Genomic DNA, 20,147 nt, shown 5'->3' with positions numbered 1-20,147 from the left:
TGTACATACTATACATATGGTTGTGCTCTTCTTGGTGTGCTTAGGTGTTCGCAAAGTGTTGTAAGTTTCAAGTTCAATAAAGCTATGTTTGGTTGAACATGAACGTTCAACAGGGGGGTGGACAATTATGGTACATGCAAAGTTGGTCGGAGCTAAAAGTGGTGCCAAGTAGTGCAATGGGTGCCTACATGTGTGGGTCCAAGTGGTAAAGCTAGTATGCAAGGCTTGGGTAGGCAAAGGCTAGAGGAAATGTATGCATGGTGTGGTATTTTGGGCCAAAAAGGGGTTCAAGAAAGTCCAATTGGAAAACTAGGTACAAGTTTCTGGATGGTTGCTCTAATGCCCGAGAATGTATTGTTCAAACTGCTCAAGAAGCCCGTCTAAACGGATCGTCACAAACGGGGCCCCGATGTGAAAGCTATCAAAGTTCAAAGTAAGAAGTCTTTGCAGATCCCCAAAGGGCAAGGCAGATAGAGACAGATGGCCAAGGTTGGTTTAAGCAGGTAAATGTGAAGTATTAAAGTTGCAGGCCACATTAGGTCTTTCAGATTGAGAATCGAATCCCAAATGAGCAAGTTATGGGCACTTGAAGGTTTGACGAGGGCCGGTTCTGAGCCAATTTTCCTTCTTTGGAAAGTGTGCCTTCATATGAGTTTTGGAGCTCGACAAGGTTTGTGGGTGTAGTGCACGGCATGAGGAGCTAGTAGGAGGTGGCTGCTCATCAATTGGATACTGATACGGAAAGTTATGGCCTATTGAAGCTAGGTGGAAGTTACAAGAAAATTTGGGGGGAAATGAGGATTTTGTGAGTTTTTTGGGGTACTCTAGGAGCCTTGGAGGCCCAATGCTTATAGGCCCATGATGTGGCAATTAAATAAACCCACATGGGGTACCTAAACTTGGAATGGGCATGGTATAAGACCTGCAGAGTGCACCACATTACGCCAGTGTAGTGGAGAGAGAGCTCCTGGAGCTTTTGAGCCATGGCCGTGAGCTGGGGCGACGGCGTTGCCACTACGCACGACGTTCGGTGGCGCTTTGTGGTGCAGTGGCGGCTCTCTGGTGGCACCGATGGCACGATGAAGATGATGACATGGCATGTCCGGTTCGTGGGGTTCCCGTAGGCTCATATTTGACCCAAAGCTTTTAGTGAGAAGAAGGGGTCCTAAAAGGGTTGTCACGATGCCATGACAACCCAAATGGGGTCAAGTACGTGAGTATTCACGTGTTGATGAAGAGGGAGCTGGTGAGGTGTCAAAATTTGACAAAGGGTACTAAAATGATACCCCCCAAGTGAAAAAAAATCAACCCAATTTCAAAAAAGTGAGCTCCTAGAGCTGTACCGGTAAAAAAGAACCACCTTTTCTTATTTTTTTCAAGTGTAACCTCCCTATAAGAGGGATTTCTAAAGCATTGTGGGGGGCTTTTTTGCCAAGTGAGCATAGAGAGAGCAGGTGAGAGAGCTTTTTCTCTGAGTAAGTTATGGAACCTTCATAAGTGCTTTGTAAGAATAAGTTCGCCTTCCCCCCTCTTTTGGTGTTGATTCCCCGTTCCCTCTCCCCTTTTTTACTCGTGTGCAGTGCTTGTGTTGTTGGTTGTGGTGCGGCTGAGTGCAAACCCAAACCAATGTCCGTATAAGCAAGGCGCGAGCGAGAGAGAGAGAGAGAGAGAGAGAGAGAGAGAGAGAGAGAGAGTTTTTGTGTGATCAGCGGTGTGAAATCGATGCATGGGTGTGTGACAGGTGCTTGAGCTTCCCATAAAGCGCATGTGTGTGTATTGGTGCGCGAAAAACAAGTGTATACAGGTGAAACTTTGTGGATTTGGAAGGTGAATCCAGTGGATTGGGGTGTTGTTTCCACCTTGAGTTGTAGAGAGGCATTTCATTGTGTTTTGGGTATGTATCCCCTTTCCCTTTTCCAGTGTCTTCGCACCAAGCTTAGTTTTTGGTGGCCACGATAGCGGTAGTGGCCACTGGCAAAGGTTCTGGCTTTTCTATGTGGTTCCCAATTGGGGCTGGTTCACATTGGGGGGCCCTAAGGCCACCCCTTTTGTTGAATCATGGAGAAGAACCCTCCCACACTGGTGTTCATCCTAGTGCTAGGGGATGGGGAGCCTTCCCACGGACAAAGAGAAAGAGAGAGAGAAGGAGGTTGAACCCCTAAGCAAAGAGCCACCTGCGGCAAGTTCATAAGATACTAAAAGGAGTTGGTTGGTGCTCACCATGTTACAAAAAATGGACAAACAACTTTAAAAAATAGCCAAAGATGTCCCATTTTTGGGGCTTTTTCCTAGGGAATTGAAGCAAGAGACGAACAAGCGGTGGAGAAGTGATTGTATGGTGTTTTTTTGTGAGAAATCAAGCTCCATAGCTATTTCCTAGTGTTGTCTTTTCCCCCTTGTCCCCTTTTCTTTTTCTGTTGCACTTGTGTGTTGGTGCCGGTGTGTGGGTGTATCCCCAAACTATTGGTGGTGTACAAACAGAGGGATAGAAAGATAGATAGATAGATAGATTGATAGATTGAATTATCGTCCGCGGAGGTCAGATATGACCCATGGGACCGAAATCAAAACATTACAAAGGAGTTATTCTAAACAGGGGGATCGTGGGATACTGAGGGTCCAAAGAGGTGTCAAAAGGAAAGTTAAAATAAACAAAACTAAGAAGGGGAAGGTGAGGAGGGAGCCGGCTTGGGAGTTCGAAACTCCTGGATGATGGCTTTACCTCCTCGATAGACTGCCCATTTCCCTGTTGTGCGTGCTTCTCGCATCTTCTAGAGTTCTGCCTTTTTTTGTTTGAGTTGGGCAGGTGTGAGATCTTCTGCAAACCAAATTTTAGTATCCTTGAGAAGCCTTGATTGCTCAAGGAGTTCGATTCGATCCGCCTTGCTCTTCAAAGTGAGGATTGCGTGATTGGTGTGATGCTCATGTGTAAGAAAGGTGATTGTTGTTGGATCCCATTGTACCAAGGGGGTTATTGCTTGGATACGGGCAAAGCACTCATGAAACTTGTGATCTCCCTCCCCTTTCCAGTCGCTTGGGAGCCCGCCGATATAAACATTGAGGGAGATGTCCTCTTGTCGTTATCGCTCGCGTAGCGTGGATGCCACACGGTCTTCAACCTTGCGAAAGATTACCTCGTGTACTTGATTTTTGACCTCCTTTGTGAGTATGGTCTCCACTTCCGCCTTTGTTTTGTTGAACTTGACTTCCATATCTTCCATCACTTCTTTCTTGCGGTTTTCAATTGCGGCAAGCCGTGTCTCGATGGTAGTAAGTCTTTGCTTGAGCTCGTCATTCTCCTTGAGAAGCTTTCTGACTTCATTTTGGAGACAGACGATGTTGTCTTGCTTCGGGGGTGTTGCTACAACCCCTGCGAAAGTGAGCTTGCTGCGGGAGGATGCTCGAGTGGCCATCGCTGTTGTTTAGAAGATCCGAAGGTGGATTGCCGGTGGTTGGGCTCCAGGTGGGAAAGGTTGCTTAGGAGTTTAATATTCCATTGAAATAAGCTTAGGTCAAGGAAGTGTGAAATGCACTGTGAAATGCAGAGAGCAGCGGGGAGACGGGGGCGGGTATGGGGGGGGATGTAGAGATCGCGACCCGTGATGGGCGGAGTAGGTCCGGCCTGTGAGGGTGTCATTGGAGCAGAGTAGAGCCAGGACGGTGGCGCGACAGGGGTAGACCCGGACGGTGGGCACTGCTACTGGAGCTCGGGCTGGGAAGGGGCGCGCTTAGTAGAGCCGGAGACCCCCCCGCAGGGCAGCCCCTCGCCCAGGGGGAGGTCAGCAAAGCAGAGGGCCCTTGAGTGGCTAGGGTTGTTGCCTTGTACACACACACACACACACAGGTATTATGTGTGGTAGTTTCTTGTGTGATAGAAGCATTGTGGATGGTGTATAGGCCTTGATTTTCAAAGGAGTGTATGCATTTTTTTGTGTGCAACCAAGTGAGTATCTAGTGGGAAGTGTATTGTTTCAAAGATGTTTTGAGAGAAATGGGGTGTTGTGAATGCCATGCGCTATAGAGAGGCAATTATGTGTGTTTCTGGGTGTATTCACATTCCCCCTCTTCAACACCAACAATTCGTGGGTGATTGAAATACCACTTGAGGGACTCATGTGGGAGATGAAAATCTGCAAGCCACCAAATATTCTTCTGCGATTGAACCCCAAAACATGTGAAACACCACTTGAGGGACTCATGCGGTAGACGAAAATCTGCAAGCCACCAAATATTCTTCTGTGATTGAACCCTAAAACGTGTGTTTTCCTTCTCATTGCATTTAGCTCAACATCAACGCCCACCAAGGTCATGTTCATCAAAGTAATGCTTATCATTTTGAGACGTTGGCCTTTCACAGCCTCGCACTCATCAAGCTTCATAATGAAGATAGATTTACCATCATACTCTTCTTGTCTCAACCCGTAAAATTTGATCATTGACTCCTAGAGCTTCAATAAGGCAACATACACATCATTGAACTCATTATAGAAGAAGGATTTATTGTCTTTCAAGGGTATGGCATCATCCCACATATTGAAATCTGTTAGAAAATAGGGCACAGCTAAATAGATATTAGAGTAGTTTACTTAATGGAGAGTGATAATTTTCACACACAAGAGAGAGAGAGAGAGCACGATATACGTGGTTCACCCAATGTGGGCCACGTCCATGGGAAAGCAGCCACTTAATGGTGATGCCCTCTCCCATGAGAGGCAGCCGTGTGTAGCCACCCTTGTGTAGACAAGTCCAGGTTGAATTCTCCCATGCACCCATGTGTGGCCATCCTTGAGCAGACAAGTCCCCCTAGAAATCGGCCACGGCTATTGAATTTTTCCACCGGCCAAAGACTTTCGTCCACCGGCCACCATTTACTATCGGCCACCAACCAACCGGCCAACGGATCGACCATTTTCCAATCACGTTTTGGCCATAATATTCCAGTCAAAAGGAATATTCATGCAGTAATTTTTTTATGTTTTGGCAAGTGATTTTTCTTACGGAGGATGGCTTTTCCTCAGTATGGAGGCCTTACAAATGTGTGTTTTTTAGACTAAAAGTTAGAAGAGGTAAATCAGGCTCCATACTTAACAAAATCCGCCTAATAAGCTTGCAACATCAATATTGGAACATTCTTTTGCAAGGCTCACATTGTAAGGCGTTGGAAGCAATCTAAAGAGTCTCTTTGCCATGTGTCCTAGCATGACAATTCTTCATAAGGCTTTGTAATCCTTGAAACTTATTCCTATATTATCACACATACCTCTATCATGTATTATCACATACCTCTATCGTCTCTTGAGGAAACACAATGGTTTTCAATCCATTGTGTTTCAATCCATTGAAATACTTATGGCACAAAATTTTGACAATGTCAACATTGAATGGTTCATTCAATAGCTCCACAAGCTCCTTTGGCTTAAAGATGTGCTGCAGTAGAGTACTTCATGTTGCTTGAGCCTACAAGTTGAAACAAAGTTTATATAGCATGAAAAATATAGAATAGATATAAAAAACATACATTCTTGCCCTTACCTAGTTTGACAAATACATCTCTTTCGAGATCCACCATAGCATGGAAATTGATAGGTCTTGAGTTCAACTCCTCGTCGGCTATATCTTTAGGTCTTTTAATTTTAATTAGTTTCCTATGACGTTAAATTAGTTTCTCTCTTTTTCTCTCTCAATGTGTGTGCGTTTTTTTGTTTATGCATGTTTTCTCTCTCTTTTCCTCTCTCAATGTGTGCGTTTTTTGTTTATGCATGTTCTCTCTCTCTTTTCCTCTCTCAATGTGTGCGTTTTTTGTTTATGCATGTTCTCTCTCTCTTTTCCTCTCTCAATGTGTGCGTTTTTTGTTTATGCATGCTCTCTCTCTTTTCCTCTCTCAATGTGTGTGTGCATTCTTTGTTTATGTATGTGTGTGTGCGTTTTTGTTTATGTTTGTTCTCTCTCTCTCTCTCTCTCTCTCTCTCTCTCTCTCTCTCTCTCTCTCTCTCAAAAACAGTATGTGTGTGTGTGTGTGTGTGTGAGAGAGAGAGGGAGAGAGAAAGAGGGGAAGGGAACATGAGAGTGAGGAGAGGGAAGGAGCATACCTGGCTCTCCTTCCTCTCCTCGTGTGTGTGTGTGTGTGTGTGTGTGTGTGTGTGTGTGTGTGTGTGTGTGTGTGTGTGTGTGGAGAGAAGAAAGAGAGAGAGAGAGAGAGGGAGAGCGTTACCTGCTCCTTGCTTGAGGGCGCCGAAAAACTCAGATCTGAGATCTGAGTTTTTGGGCGCTCTCTGTTTTTTTTTTTAGCCCAGCCGGCGTCGCTATGAGCGTCGCAAATTTACTTGTAAATTTGCGACGCGCATAGCGACGCCGGGATTTTTTTTTTTTGAGCGTCGCTGATATGAATAGCCTCTTGTAGTGTTTATGGGGCCATTCAAGAAAGTAACTCCAAGAAAGAATAAGTATATTGTTATGGCCACCTGTTATGTCAGCAAGTGGGTTGAAGCAAAGGCCTTGCCAGACACCACTGCTAAATCAATAGCTACATTTTTATATGAAAACATCATATGCAGATATGGATGTCCAATAGAAATAGTTTCATATGAGAGAATACATTTTATTAATGAAACTATTCAGATACTGATTGAGATTCTTTCAGTAAAGCGCCAAAAATCCACACCCTATTATCCCAAGTGCAATGGCCAAGCAAAGAGCAGCAATAAGATCATCAAGACTATCATCACCAAGATAGTTCAAAAGAAACCGCACAAGTGGGACACTAAGCTTCAAACAGCATTAGGGGCCTATAAAACTGCCTACAAGGTCACTATTGGCATGACACCTTTCAGGATCGTGTATAGCATAGAGGTAGTAGTGTCAATGGAATTTGATATTCCCAGTCTGAAAATGGCAGTTGAATATGGAATGGTATCAAAATTTGAAGCAGAGACTCAACGAGATTGCATGATTCGATGAAATCAGACAAAGGGACATGCTAGAACAAGAAGTACTCCAACAGAGGAGGAAGCATTGGCATGACAGTAAGATTAAGGTCAGAGAATTTGAAAAAGGTTGTTTGGTAATGCTTTATCAGTTCAAATTGGGTCCCAAGAAACCGAATCTGAAAATAGCTTGGTTAGAACCCTATGAGGTGGATTGGGTTTTCTCCAATGGTATTGTTAGACTCAGAGATTTGTCAAGGTTGTTGTTTCCAGGAGTATACAATGGGGCTAAGATTAAGCTATACTATACCAGAATAGAGGAAATCCAAGTAGACCTAGTACCAAAAGTACCACTTGAATCGGATGATGAACCCTTGAATTTGTTTCATATCATACCAATGGAGACAATTCTAGATCCAGTGCAGACTCAACCTCAGACCAGTCCCAAGATCAATAAGCCAATTCAGAACCAGTGGGATAATTCAGTCACATCACCTAACGATTATCAACAAAAAATAAATGCCACAATCACAAAAAGGATCTTGTCAACAATAGTGATATTAATGGACCACTATATGCGCACCATTTGTAACATGTCACAAACGGTGCGCATAATTTTGATACGGCCAAGGAATGGTGCATTCATGGCACGTGTGTGTATAACTATGATAAGGGTGCACCCATCCTCACTTTACTCACATCCTCTTGTGCCAGTTGCATCAACACTTGCAGAGATCTCCTCAAGCTTGCAGTAGAAAGCCTCTTCACTACACACAACCACTCCCTTAACAGTTGCAGCAAAGATACACGAAACTCCTCTATGTTCTCTGTATGAGTCTTTTACTACCACAAGTAAGTCTTCTTCTACACAAACTTTCTCGTTTGAGTTGTGTATGGGCAAACAAAAAGCTTCACTGAAAATACAAGCGACATTAGACACCATGACAATTGCAGAAGAAAATAGCTTACTAGAGCTGGCAGACAAAGGACACTGCAACAAAGCAATCTAAGAACAAAGGCAAAGAGACATTGCAAACTAGAGCAAAATGGCCATGAACCCAGATAGGGACCGGGTCAGCTAGAAAAAAGTAGAAAACAATGGATCTGTTGAAAGGATTGAAGACCAGAGCACAAACGACAGTAGGCACTAAGAAGACTACAGCGGACACAATGCAAAGACAGGAAGGCGGGCAACCAGAAACATAGACTACTGACAAAGAGACCAACATTGAACACGTGTAGAGTGTAGAGCTTGTGACAAAAGCTTACTACATCACAAATGGACATGGCATGGAGAATGAGAGAGCAGTGAGCGTGCGCAAACTGTACAAAGTGAAAGAGAGTTCATTAGGTTTTTTCCTTAAGCCTTTATAGGCATTTACAACATGTTCACACTTACCTTGGTCACTCAAGTTGGGCTAACCCTAACAATTGCCCCCTTCAGCCAAACTTGGCGTCATCATCATCATCATGTGCCCCCTTGAACTGCGTTCTCCACTCTCATGACACAACAAGTTTTTGGTATACTCGCTAACCTTGAGTTTTAGGTTTTCCCACAACCTGGTGCTACTATCAAGCTACCATTATGAGAGGGTTTTGGTTTACGCCCAAACCTTGGGTTTAGGTTTACTCGTTAACCTCATGAGAGTGGACTACAAAACAAGCTGGGGCCTTTTATAATCCATGAGGGAAGGTCTTACCGTCGGTGTCATCATACTCACCGAGGTAGTGTCTAATCCCTTTACAACGTAATCTCACTCAGAGACATCTTGACAAAAAACTTCATCATAATCATGGGGACGACCGCTAGAATTTATCCAAATCATTTGACATATGATGTATACGTTATTCTCAAATGTGTTGTGCATAACAGTGTGAACGTCCTCTAAATGTAAAATAAGGCCATGAAAAAATTGGATAATAAAAGCGAATTCAATTTAAAAAAAACAAATCTTTTATCATTGTGATATGCCGTTAGCCATGAGGCATCGGCCTTCTTGTCTACTACCGGCCTTCTTGTGTGCTCAACCCCCACCACAAGCTCCCCTGCTACCCAGCAGCCATTGAACCTTGTCCTTCTCTGCACAAATGCCTCCAGCTCGAGCGCCGCCGTCAGGCTCTTGGCTTCTGTCCCAGAGTAAGCTCGAGTGGCTTATCTACTTCCACCTCAATGGTCTTGCTGGCACCAGTGGTTCCTTCTCTGATTGCAGGAAGGTGGATAGTTGAGCTTCCTTTGCACCCACTATTGTCTATTGCCATGCTCACAAGCCCTGTTTTTGGTATGGACATGTCGAAGAAGAAAATCTGTGACTTTGTAACTGTGGGTGTTAGTTGAGGCAAAGAACTTGATTTTGTGAGCAAGGAAGAGGACGAGCTGGTGATAGAGTTCTCACACACAGCTGTTGAGCTTCCACCTTGGCTAAGATTGCTTTTGCTGCCTTCTTGCCTTGAGCTCTCAGCCAATCCTTCTCTTGCTCGTACACTAGCTGATCCTTCTTATTCTCAAATTTCTTCTTGACCTCCTTAGTTTCTCAGCTCAATACCTCTAAGACCTTGCCCCAAAGCTCTAATACCAGTTGTAGAGCTTGCGACAAAATCTTACTGCATCATGAATGGACATGGCATGGAGAATGAGAGAGCACACGATAGAGATAAGTGGGTACTCGAGTGGATAAGATGAGCATGCACAAACTATACAAAGTTAAAGAGAGTTCATTAGGTTTTTTTTCTTAAGCCTTTGTAGGCATTTACAACATGTTGACACTTACCTTGGTCACCCAAGTTAGGCTGACCCTAACATAGACTAGCACCAGGCTTGAGGAGAACCAGGCAACGGGCAATGGCTTGGAGCCTACCCAAACCCAAATGCTCATTGTGAAACTAGACAGGCTACGGTGTCTGCAAAAACAATCGGTCAAGTAGTAGGAAAAATATAAACTCTCTAGGGGTCCTTTGGGATTAAGGTTAATTAGAGGCAAGCTAATACTAAAGAGGGTGGTGGGGACACTCTATACCCTCAAAAAAGTAGGGGGATAAGGTAGCCTTACACCTCTTAATGGCCTCTTACCTAATGAGAAGGTAAGGGAGATGGCTAGGGGAAAGGGATTGGGGGGGGGGGGGGGGCGGGGAACCATTTGATCCACTTTTTGGTCCGGATTTAAAAATACACTAAAATTTTGAAATTTTCATTAAAAATTCAAATTTCAGATTTTCCCTCCTTAAAAGGTTTCCAAATCTATTTCATAGTCAAAAAAGCATTTTTGACCTCCAAAAGTAAAAAACGTGCACTAAAAAAATTAAAAAAATGATTTTTTCAAAAAACATCAAAACATCATTTTCCACCCTCCAAAGTATTTTCAAACCTATTATATAGCTAAAAACTGATTTTATCTCTCTACAAACCCTTTTCCAAGCTCTCCATTCTCGCAACAACCACATGCACCCCCTATAGTTTAGCGTTATCCCTCTGCTAGCTTTCTCCCACCTCCATTGTAGCACCAAGCAAGCTCCTTCTCCATCTCTTCCCCTTGTCCACCACATAGTTTCACACCAAGCTAGCTCCTCTCACCTCCATTATAGCATGAAACAAGATTCTACTTCTTCTACTTTCATTCACTAACACTACATGGAAACCTCTACTCCCAAAGGTGGCAAAAGTATGAGCTCACATGACTTGCATATCACAACAATAGGAGGTGTGAATAGTGTGTGGGCATTGCAAGGGTTCACCTCCAACATAAAGGTAGAATGGTAAGAAAACTACGCTTGTAGGTTACATTTAGAGCTTAACATCATCTCTATCTTTAAGTTTATCATGCTGGAGAGAATTATTCTCTTTCTGGCTTTCAATGTTTAGGCTTCACATCTCATAACATTGGGGGGTGCTATTTTGTTGATGGCTTTGGTGCGCCATCTATAACTGTGTAGCATGTGATTGAGTCTCACAATGCAAGTAAGTTGTGTTATCTATGGAGAGTCATCAAAGATTCTCCTTCTAATTTTTTCTTTGTATAGTTGTAATGATATCATTTTGTACTTTACAACTTTGTGCTCACAAAATTTGATGTTTACTTAGGAGCAAGCAACCATGTGCAAAGATAGAAGTCGCTTTATTTTTGGTCCATGAAGAACCTTTCACTACCATGTTAAAAGATTTTGAGAAGAATAGTAGGATTGGTGTAGAATCTTGAACCAATAGGTACTATCTAGGAGCTCTTAGAAAAGCCATCCATAAAGTACTACTATCTTCCCTAGTGTCATAGACACACAAATACTCAAGTGTATATGAATCTCTAGATGAGGAAGACAAATACTTCTAAGAGAAGCCTGACAGCAACAACATTGTCTCTATTTGTAATTATTTTCATGAGGTTGGATTCCTCTATAAATGCTTTTGTATTTATACTCACTTTGGTGCAATATAAATATGTTTTTTTGTTAAATAGTGTTGCATTGAGTGAGAGTATTTAATTTAGATTTTCATACAGATTTGAGAAACGTTGTTGACCTTTATGGATATTTTAATCTGCTTGTAAGATGTTTCAAGTTTCAAGTCTTAATCACTCCACCATGAAGAAATTCAAGCAATATTTTGATTTGATTTTAATCATTAATGGTTATTCTTATTAAAGTGAATCATAACCTTTGTCAAGATTTTCTCATTTGGGGATGTTAAATATATATCATTAACAACATTTCACAAGTTGAAAAAGCTAAATTCTTGCTTTCCAACATGTTATTGTATCCATACTATGCCTATGCCAAGCTTGTCTCAGAAAAAGGACAACTTGAGATGGAGGCATCGATGTATAGCGGTGATTGATAGGTGAATAATTAACTTATTATTGATTCGTGTTTCAACACACACATATTGTAAAGCCTTTGAGTTTCCACCTTTTTAAGAAGTGTTGACAAGTTTTTGGTATCAAATTTTCTTAAATATCCCTATTCATTAGCTATTGGTAGCTATTTCTTTGGTATTGCTAAAGATGATACCAATAGATATCACCTTGTGAACTTAACTGTTAAATTGTGGATTTGACTTTTACTATGTAGCTCATTTGATTAGAGAAAGTGTATGTAACATAGCACATGTGTTCAACAGAAGGGATTTTATATTTGTGTAAAGTTAAAAAACATGTGTAGATAAGGTTCTTGATACAATATTTTTGAACATTTTGCCTTGTCTAACCATAAATATGCATTTTTCCAGATTTAAACAAATCCTATATAGACAGCATTTCGCAAAGACACACCATAAATGTTCGAAATGACTCTCTCTCTTTTTGTAGAATGTACACAAAAATCATCCATGTAAACTTCTAGAAATTTTACAGATATTCCTTAAAAAGGTGGCTCATTACTTGCTAGAATCTTGTTGGTGAATTGGTTAGTCCAAAAGGCATGACCTTGAAATTTTGCATTCATCCAAAGTGTGTCGACCCTAGCAGAGGGCACATGTAGTGATGTGTATGCTTATAGATGCATCAAAGAGGGCTAGAGAAGATAGGAAGAGCCTGGGCAGGCAAGTGGCAGCGGTTGCGTATGCATAATGAGGTTTTTAAGGCCAAAATGACTCCAGATAGGGCCTAACAAGGTAGCAAATGAAGCAGGGTCAAAGTGTTGATTTCTGGCATATGGTTTTTTACCTAGATATGTAGAGCTTGAAGTGTTGAAGGATCAGGTCTAGAAGGCTCGTCAAACGGAGCCACGCTCTGTAAGATACGATGCTTTGAAGTTGGAAGTGCATTGCAAATATGAGATGGATCCAACATAGGACTTCATCGGTAAATAATCCCAAAAATGGCACTCTTGTACATCTCAATACGACATCAAAAACATCATGGGAAGTGCCATCTACAATTCTTCAAGCACAAGGTTACTATCAAGGAAATCGGAGAATCTAGCTAACAAAGATGCCAAGTAAACATTCTTCAATCAAAGGAATTCAGCTTGAAAATAATCTCAATTTTACGAAAGGCAAAATCAAGGACAATTTCATAGTCAAGGCAAAGGATATCTGCAAAGACTGCTAATCACACGATGCAGATACAAATGGGTGCCAAAACACTACAAGAGGTTATGTGTTCTTGTGACTCTCTTAGCGATGGAAATACACTGGGTTTTTATAACCCCCGGCGTCGCTATAAGCGTCGCTAAAAGCGTCGCTACGAGAGCGTCGCTATATGCGTCGCTATAGGCGTCGCTATAGACGTCGCTATATAGCGACGCTCATAGCGACGCCTATAGCGACGCTTATAGCGACGCTCTCACAGAAGAGTATAGCGACGCATATAGCGACGCTACAGAGCCATAAATAGCGACGCATATAGCGACGCCTGAGAGAATATTTTTTTGGTGGCAGGACATTGAATGCCTGCCACCCATCAACCATATTGTACTTGATTCACTTTTTAAAAAAAGTGCAAAGGTAAATAATAGACCCAAAATAGTCACCCACAAGACGCATTGTTTGCAAAATTGACAATTGTACACATCATAGACAAACTGAATTGATTGGCAAATGTAATAATGACAATTGTACAACATCATAGGCATAAAGAATTGATTGGCAAAAGGAATTGCGGTGACAAATGTAATAATATACATGGTTCAAAAAGACGTATAAAATCCGTCTCATGATACATAAGCTATGAGAAACCCTAAACTAATGCTATCTAGATACGGCTAAACTGACGTCGTCTAATCAGACGTCTCATCGCGTCCAAGCGGCGTATCTGTCGGATTCTGCAAAAAAAGACAATAAGACAGTTTTCAGTAAGTATAAACATATAACGACATTTATAAAACAATACAAAAAATAAAAAAGAGTAAACCCTAATACTAACCATGCCGCTGCGAGAACTGAGAATGTCCATCAGGGCGTTTAAGCCCTTCCTGCCTGCGTACTCGCGCTCGTACGGTGTGGGATCACGTCCTGTCATCGACCACTGTCAAAACATACAAAGATTTCATTATGTTAGAACTAAAAAACTCATAAACCCTAAACTATCGAACATGCATAAAGAGCAATGTGAAAAGACTTACAAAATCGGCCTCAAATGATGCCCATCCACCGCTCCCCAAGTGGTGCGAGCTCCCTGCCTCTACTCGCGCTCTGGCTGCATCCTTTTGTTGCTTCCACTTGTCGGGATTCTTGCGCGCTGCTTTCTTCGCATTCTTCCAATCTTCTTTGGCCAGCCAATCTGGCCTATTCCACCCATTCTTGATTGCTTTTTGCACTTCGGAACGCTTGTGTTTGCAGTATTCGCGCATTCGAATCTTCATCAGGTCTTCATTGAAGCGCTGATCCCGTGTTGGAACGGGAAACTCATCATGAAGTATGCTGATGACTCTGTTTTTTAAATCACTTGGTACTTCACTCCATTTGTTTAGTATATAGTGTCAAAACAGCTGAGAGCAAAGACCACGCATGCGCGAGATCACCTTCTTGCCGTCATCATCCATGATGATGCCGCCGCTGATGTCGACGGAGTAAGGCAAGCCCTCTGGCCGGTGACGCGTGAACCTGGGTGTCCCGGCAGGGGTCTCTAGCGGCGTGTCGATGGGGGTACGGACGTCAGGTGTCTCCACCGGCGTCTGGGCCCCGAAGCGAGGAGTGTCGAGTGGGGTGGCTCCTGGCGGAGTAGGTAGAGGTGTGTAGCTTCTAGGAACAGTCAGCCGTGCAAAACCTGGCGTAGACGGCGATGCTGTGGCTGGTGTGGGGGCGGGCAAAGAAGGGGAGGGTAAAGAGCCTCGTCGAACACGAGGCGGTGTGGAGGCATCGGTGGCGGAATCCCCACAACAACCGCCACCGCCACCACTAGAGCGCCGGTGTCTAGAAGAGTGTGACGCTCGTCTCGTCGACGCCGAAGCTTCGGAGCGCGCCGAATGCTCCGAAAGAGAGGGAGATGCGGATGGTGTAGGAACGCGCGATGATGCGCCAGAGCGATGACGCTCCACGTACCACTGTCTCTGCTGCGGTGACAAAGAAGAAAGAAACTCCTCATCATCCATACCTGCATTAAACACACGAATATTTAAACTTAATATTGAATGAATAGAGTAGACAATGACGCAAAGACCATTAAATACAATGACGTAATGACGCATATAAATACAATGACGCAATGAATCGAGTGGTAGAAGAGGCAAGTCGAAAACTCAGAATTTTCAATCAAAAGATGTGAGCGCGAGTAGAAAAGAGCGTTACACACCATGGAAGCTACTTAGAGAGCTAGAGCTTTTACAGCACGGAGCAAAATTGTTCAAATACAATATTTGTGGCTTTAAGAGATCTCTCTCTCATCCTCGCATAACTCAGCATAACTTCCTATATCTATATAGAGCTCTCCGTTTAAACACATATCCTCTGTTTCATTTTGTAGCTCCTCTGCATGCACCCCATATAGAGCAGTAGCATCTTGATGCTCGTCTGGCACCACCGCAGCGGCTTCTGATTGAGCATCTTCTCTGATCTCCTCCATTGATGTCGTTGTGATTGGCACATGGTAGCCTTCATACGTCCTTGCACTACGAGGGGCTAACTCTATGACGTACCACCAGTTTGATGTAGACTTTGTAGGATGAAATACTACCTGCCAGAGCCACATAACTTACATGAGAGCTTTCAAGCACATAACTTGTAAAAGGGGGATGTTAACTATTTATATATATACTTACTTGTTCACAATGCTCGGGTAGTACGAAAGTGTCTCTTAGGTCAGTCCATTTCTTAGTAGAATCCACCTCAAGAAAACCAGACTCTCCTCTACGCACAGTAGCGTTTCGACCCTCCATGATTATCTTGAACCATTGCACGTCGAACAAGTCGACAAAAAATCCTCTGTAATCGATCCTCAAAATCTCTTGCAGCGTGCCGAAGTAAGTGAGTTCCGCCACCACGGGATCTGCATCAGAGGAACGTCGTCGACTAGACTGTTCAAATTTTGCCATGATTCCACAATCTTGAGTAAAACGCTTTTTGTCGATTCGTTCCACCCTAAAATGTCGACCTTTACACCATGCTGCTGTGTATGACTTATACTACAACGAACAAAGATTATGAGTGGCCGTTCAAACGTTTATAAATAAAGTCACTTGCTAGTCGTACATTGCAAACTTACCTTGGTCGCGCAACCCCGAGAGTACTCCCACTCTTCTTCAGTCACTTCGTCACCGCATTGTTGTGCGCTTTTCAATTGGTTGTGCAACCATCTTAAGCTCATGAAGGTTGGTAGGCTCTCCAGAACCGCTGGATAGTGCATCGGTGGTCGTCTTCCCCGTCTCCACTCGATTCGTGCCCTTTGTCGCTCTTGCTTTGCATCCTCATATTGTGAAATCCACTTTTGCATCACTGGATTGTGAAGCATGCAAAATCGGTTGATTTTAGCCTCTAGATCTTCCGTCATCTTCTTCTCAACACCGAGATTGCACATGACAATCCCAGATATGCGCTCATCATCTATGGTTCGCCATAGCGTGTCCCGGGATTTATCAAATCCGTCTAGCCACTCTCCAATGTACACTAGGGACTCTGATACCAACCAACCTTCTGCCATGCTACCCTCCGGACGTGCCTTTTGACGCACATATCCCTTAAGCGTTTTCATGAAACGCTCTAAGAAGAACATCCATCTGGAATGAACTGTGCCAGCTATTTCCACCTCATCAACTATGTGAATAAGAAGATGCACCTGAATGGTTAGCATTGTAGTAGGAAAATGTTTCTCAAACATGCACACAAGCTCCGCAGCATTTAGTTTGGCGAATGGTATGGAGTCTACGTCGATCTCCTTTTGTGAGATCCATTGCACCAGCTTTGCAAGTTTGTAGATTGTGTTACGGATGTCGAGAGACAAACATCCCTCAATGGCAACCGGTAAAATAAACTGTAAAGTATGTGCAGCAATGATATTAAAGTCCACATTTTATGCAATGATATTAAAGTCCACTATGAACGTACCTGACACATTTTATGCCAATCGTGTGACTTCAAACCGGTAAGCTTTCCTTCTTTAGTAAAACACGTTCGGAGCGAGTGCATTACGCCAGTGGGGGTCCGCAAAGATCGAATGGCCTCTTTTACTTTGCGTTCTTGGGCTCCTGTGAAAATCCATGGTGCTTTAGGAAGTTTTATCGATCCATCAGACGCTGTTTGCGGCCAATATTGCTCCATACGATCCACATTTCTAAGGTCAACTCTGGCTCCCAAAGTATCTTTCTTGCCGGTCAAATGGTCCCATAGTAGATTACCCACATTCTTGAATATGTGCATTGGATCGAGCAAGTGATTGATCACGAGTCGAGGCCAGTATGGTAACTCGTACCATAGAGATAGTCTCTTCATCCCTGGAGGCAATCCGTCATCGCACATCTCCTTCTGCTCTAACCATGCTTGTGCGGACATCCTTGGTGGCTCTCTTCCCAAAAAGCCGTCGCGTAACACATGATTCTCCGGAAGATACGCTTGATGACCTTCGTAGATTTGCTTCTTCAGTGAGGGTGCCCTACGTGCATTCAGTCTAGGTCCACATGTGACACATGCTCTGTATCCGCTTGTTTGAAGCCCTGCATGTATACACATGATAATAGATCAACTATGGGGAAAAACCAGATTTACAGTGTCTGAGAGAGGAGTGTCAATAGATCACCTGAGCATTCTGTTAGCCCGGGATAGTCATGCATGGTCCACATTAGAATACCTCTGATCAAAGCATTCCGTCGTCCTGTGTGTCGGCTCATATCCACCACCTCTATGCCAATCCACAATTGTTGTAGCTCTTCCAATAGTGGACGAAGATACACATCCATATTCCCCACTTTATATCGCCCTGGCACAATCAAGCTTAGCCATAGGTGCCCCTTCTTCGTAGTCAACCACGGGGGAATGTTGTAGTTGACGATGACAACGGGCCATACACTGTAAGATGTTGATCTTTGACCAAATGGATTTACGCCATCCATAGCCAGGCCTAAGCGCAAATTTCGAGCTTCCCTGGCAAAATCCGACCATGTTCCATCTATATGTTTCCAGGCTGCGCAATCTGCAGGAATTCGTAGCACACCATCCGAAGATTTATTCTCCTCATGCCATGATGCTAGGGCGGCCATGGACTTACATTCGAAGAAATGCTTGATGCGAGGAAGCAAAGGAAAATGTCGCAAAACCTTTTGTGGAATTTTTGTCCCGTGGAGATCTACTCGATATCTTTCGGAATCACATTTCGGACACTTCTCCATGTCTGTGTATTCCCCTCTGAAAAGAATGCAGTCATTAGGACAAGCGTGGATAGAATTGTAATCCATCCCCAAGTTTCGCAAAATCTTTCTTGCTTCATCTCGGGAATCTGGCATCACATTGTCAGCTGGTAGAATGTGCTCTTTCAGCAATCTACACAACATAAAAATATGATACAGTCGTGTAAAAATCTATCAGATCATTATACACCATGAGTTCTATTAAAGTAAACTAATTGTAATAGATCACCTGAAAAGCGCTGTGACGCTAGTGTCACTCCATCCAAACTTTGCCTGCATGTTGAGAAGAACCAGGAGTGCTTTCAATCTAGACATACGTGCTCCATTATACAATGATGTATCGGCTTCACTTTTCATATCATCATAGATAAGCCTTTCTGAATCCATGATCGTCTCGATCATTTCATCAATCTCGGGCTCAAACATTGCCTCGTTGGGAATGTGCTCTGCATGATCATCCCCCGAGCTGTCAGAGGCTACATCTTGTGGCCTCACATATGCTGCTTGACCAAAGCGCCTGCGAATACGTCTATTGGGTTGCAAGATTGCTGCTTGTTGGCCAGCGTCAGAGTCCGACGAGTTATAATTGGCAACAACTCGATCTATAATAGATGGATCGAACTCGCCAAATTCACGAACGTGCTGCAAAGAAACACGTCTTGTCCGTCGCACAGCATGCTTGCATTGATTACAAGGACATAAGACCCTCGTTGAGAGATAGGTGTTTCGGTTGGACGGTCCCACATCTTCGTCGCTACTCATAATGAGGATAAAAAACTTATAACCTAGACAACAAATTTAATATTCTATTGGCATTCTTCGTCTTATCTCTCTCTCTCTCTCTCTCTCTCTCTCTCTCTCTCTCTCTCTCTCTCTCTCTCTCTCTCTCTCTCTTTACCTCACATTCTCTAGTCATGTCCAATCCCCGCACACCTCGGTCTAGAGGTGCACGGAGATCAGAACCACCGGGTTATAATCTCGTCTTTATTGGTCAATACCTATATTTGTGGGTACAAGAAATCTAGACACCCACGTCTACATGATACTGCATGTAGTGGACAAAATCCCTTTGCCTCTTCTCTAGCTGTAGCACTTCACTTCATCTTAACATCTTTTCACAGTAGATCTTTTCACTGTTCGTCTAACTCTAAACCCTAAACCGTAAGTAATTTTTGCGTGGACTCGATCTAACGTAAATAAGCGTAAATCTAAATAAACGTAAATCTAACTAAAAATAAAGCTAAATTTAATTTAACGTAAGTCTAATGACTAGAGGTTGTCTAGATGGTCATTGTGTCGGGGATGTAGTGACTCTTGCCGCCCTAAAGATCCACCTTCTTCCCTATCTTCTGAAGACATTTCACCAGTACTTTTGGATCGACGGAGCCCACTATGAGAGAAGGCAGCAATACCCTATATTCCATTGAGGGCTTTCTTCACCCGCTTCATGCAGGCATCGCAGTCTATGGAGACCCGCATCTAATCTAATATAACATAAATCTAAATCTAGCTTAAATAAATGTAAATCTAGTTAAAAATAAACCTAAATCTAATTTAATGTAAGTCTACATATAACCTAATCTTTAACGTCTTTTAAAATAGTTTCCTACGACGTTATAACTCTCTTCTTCCTGTGTGTGTGCGCGTGTGTGGATGTGTGTGCCAATAAAAAGAGATAAATGGTATAACCTTTCTATCACCCATGCCAAGTATGATAGATTGATTATGCCATTTCTCTCTTGAATAATAGGTCTTCAGTTCAACTCCTCGTCGGCTAGATCTTTAGGTCTTTTAATTTTAATTAGTTTCCTACGACGCTCCCTTAGTTTCTCTTTCTTTCTCTTTCAATGTGTGTGCGTTTTTTTGGATCGTATGCATGTTTTCTTTCTCTTTTCCTCTCTCAATGTGTGCGTTTTTTGTTTATGCATGTTCTCTCTCTCTTTTCCTCTCTCAATGCGTGCGTTT

The 20,147-nt window shown here is 43.0% G+C and overlaps 1 protein-coding gene across 1 annotated transcript; it reads right to left on the bottom strand.

Moving 5' to 3' along the window:
- Positions 1 to 13,455: 13,455 nt before the first annotated feature.
- On the bottom strand, positions 13,456 to 14,288 carry LOC147435123 (uncharacterized). The gene is made up of 3 exons (XM_086487890.1): positions 13,971 to 14,288; positions 13,772 to 13,873; positions 13,456 to 13,670 (listed from the first exon to the last, which is right to left on the bottom strand). The coding sequence occupies exons 1-3, from the start codon at positions 14,208 to 14,210 to the stop codon at positions 13,626 to 13,628; spliced, it is 387 nt and encodes a 128-aa protein (XP_086344016.1). The 5' UTR covers positions 14,211 to 14,288; the 3' UTR covers positions 13,456 to 13,625.
- Positions 14,289 to 20,147: the final 5,859 nt, after the last annotated feature.

The sequence above is a fragment of the Adiantum capillus-veneris genome, chromosome 18, assembly GCF_014529385.1.
Source record: "Adiantum capillus-veneris isolate H3 chromosome 18, ASM1452938v2, whole genome shotgun sequence".
Taxonomy (NCBI): domain Eukaryota; kingdom Viridiplantae; phylum Streptophyta; class Polypodiopsida; order Polypodiales; family Pteridaceae; genus Adiantum; species Adiantum capillus-veneris.
This window is presented reverse-complemented; position numbering and strand designations above follow the sequence as displayed.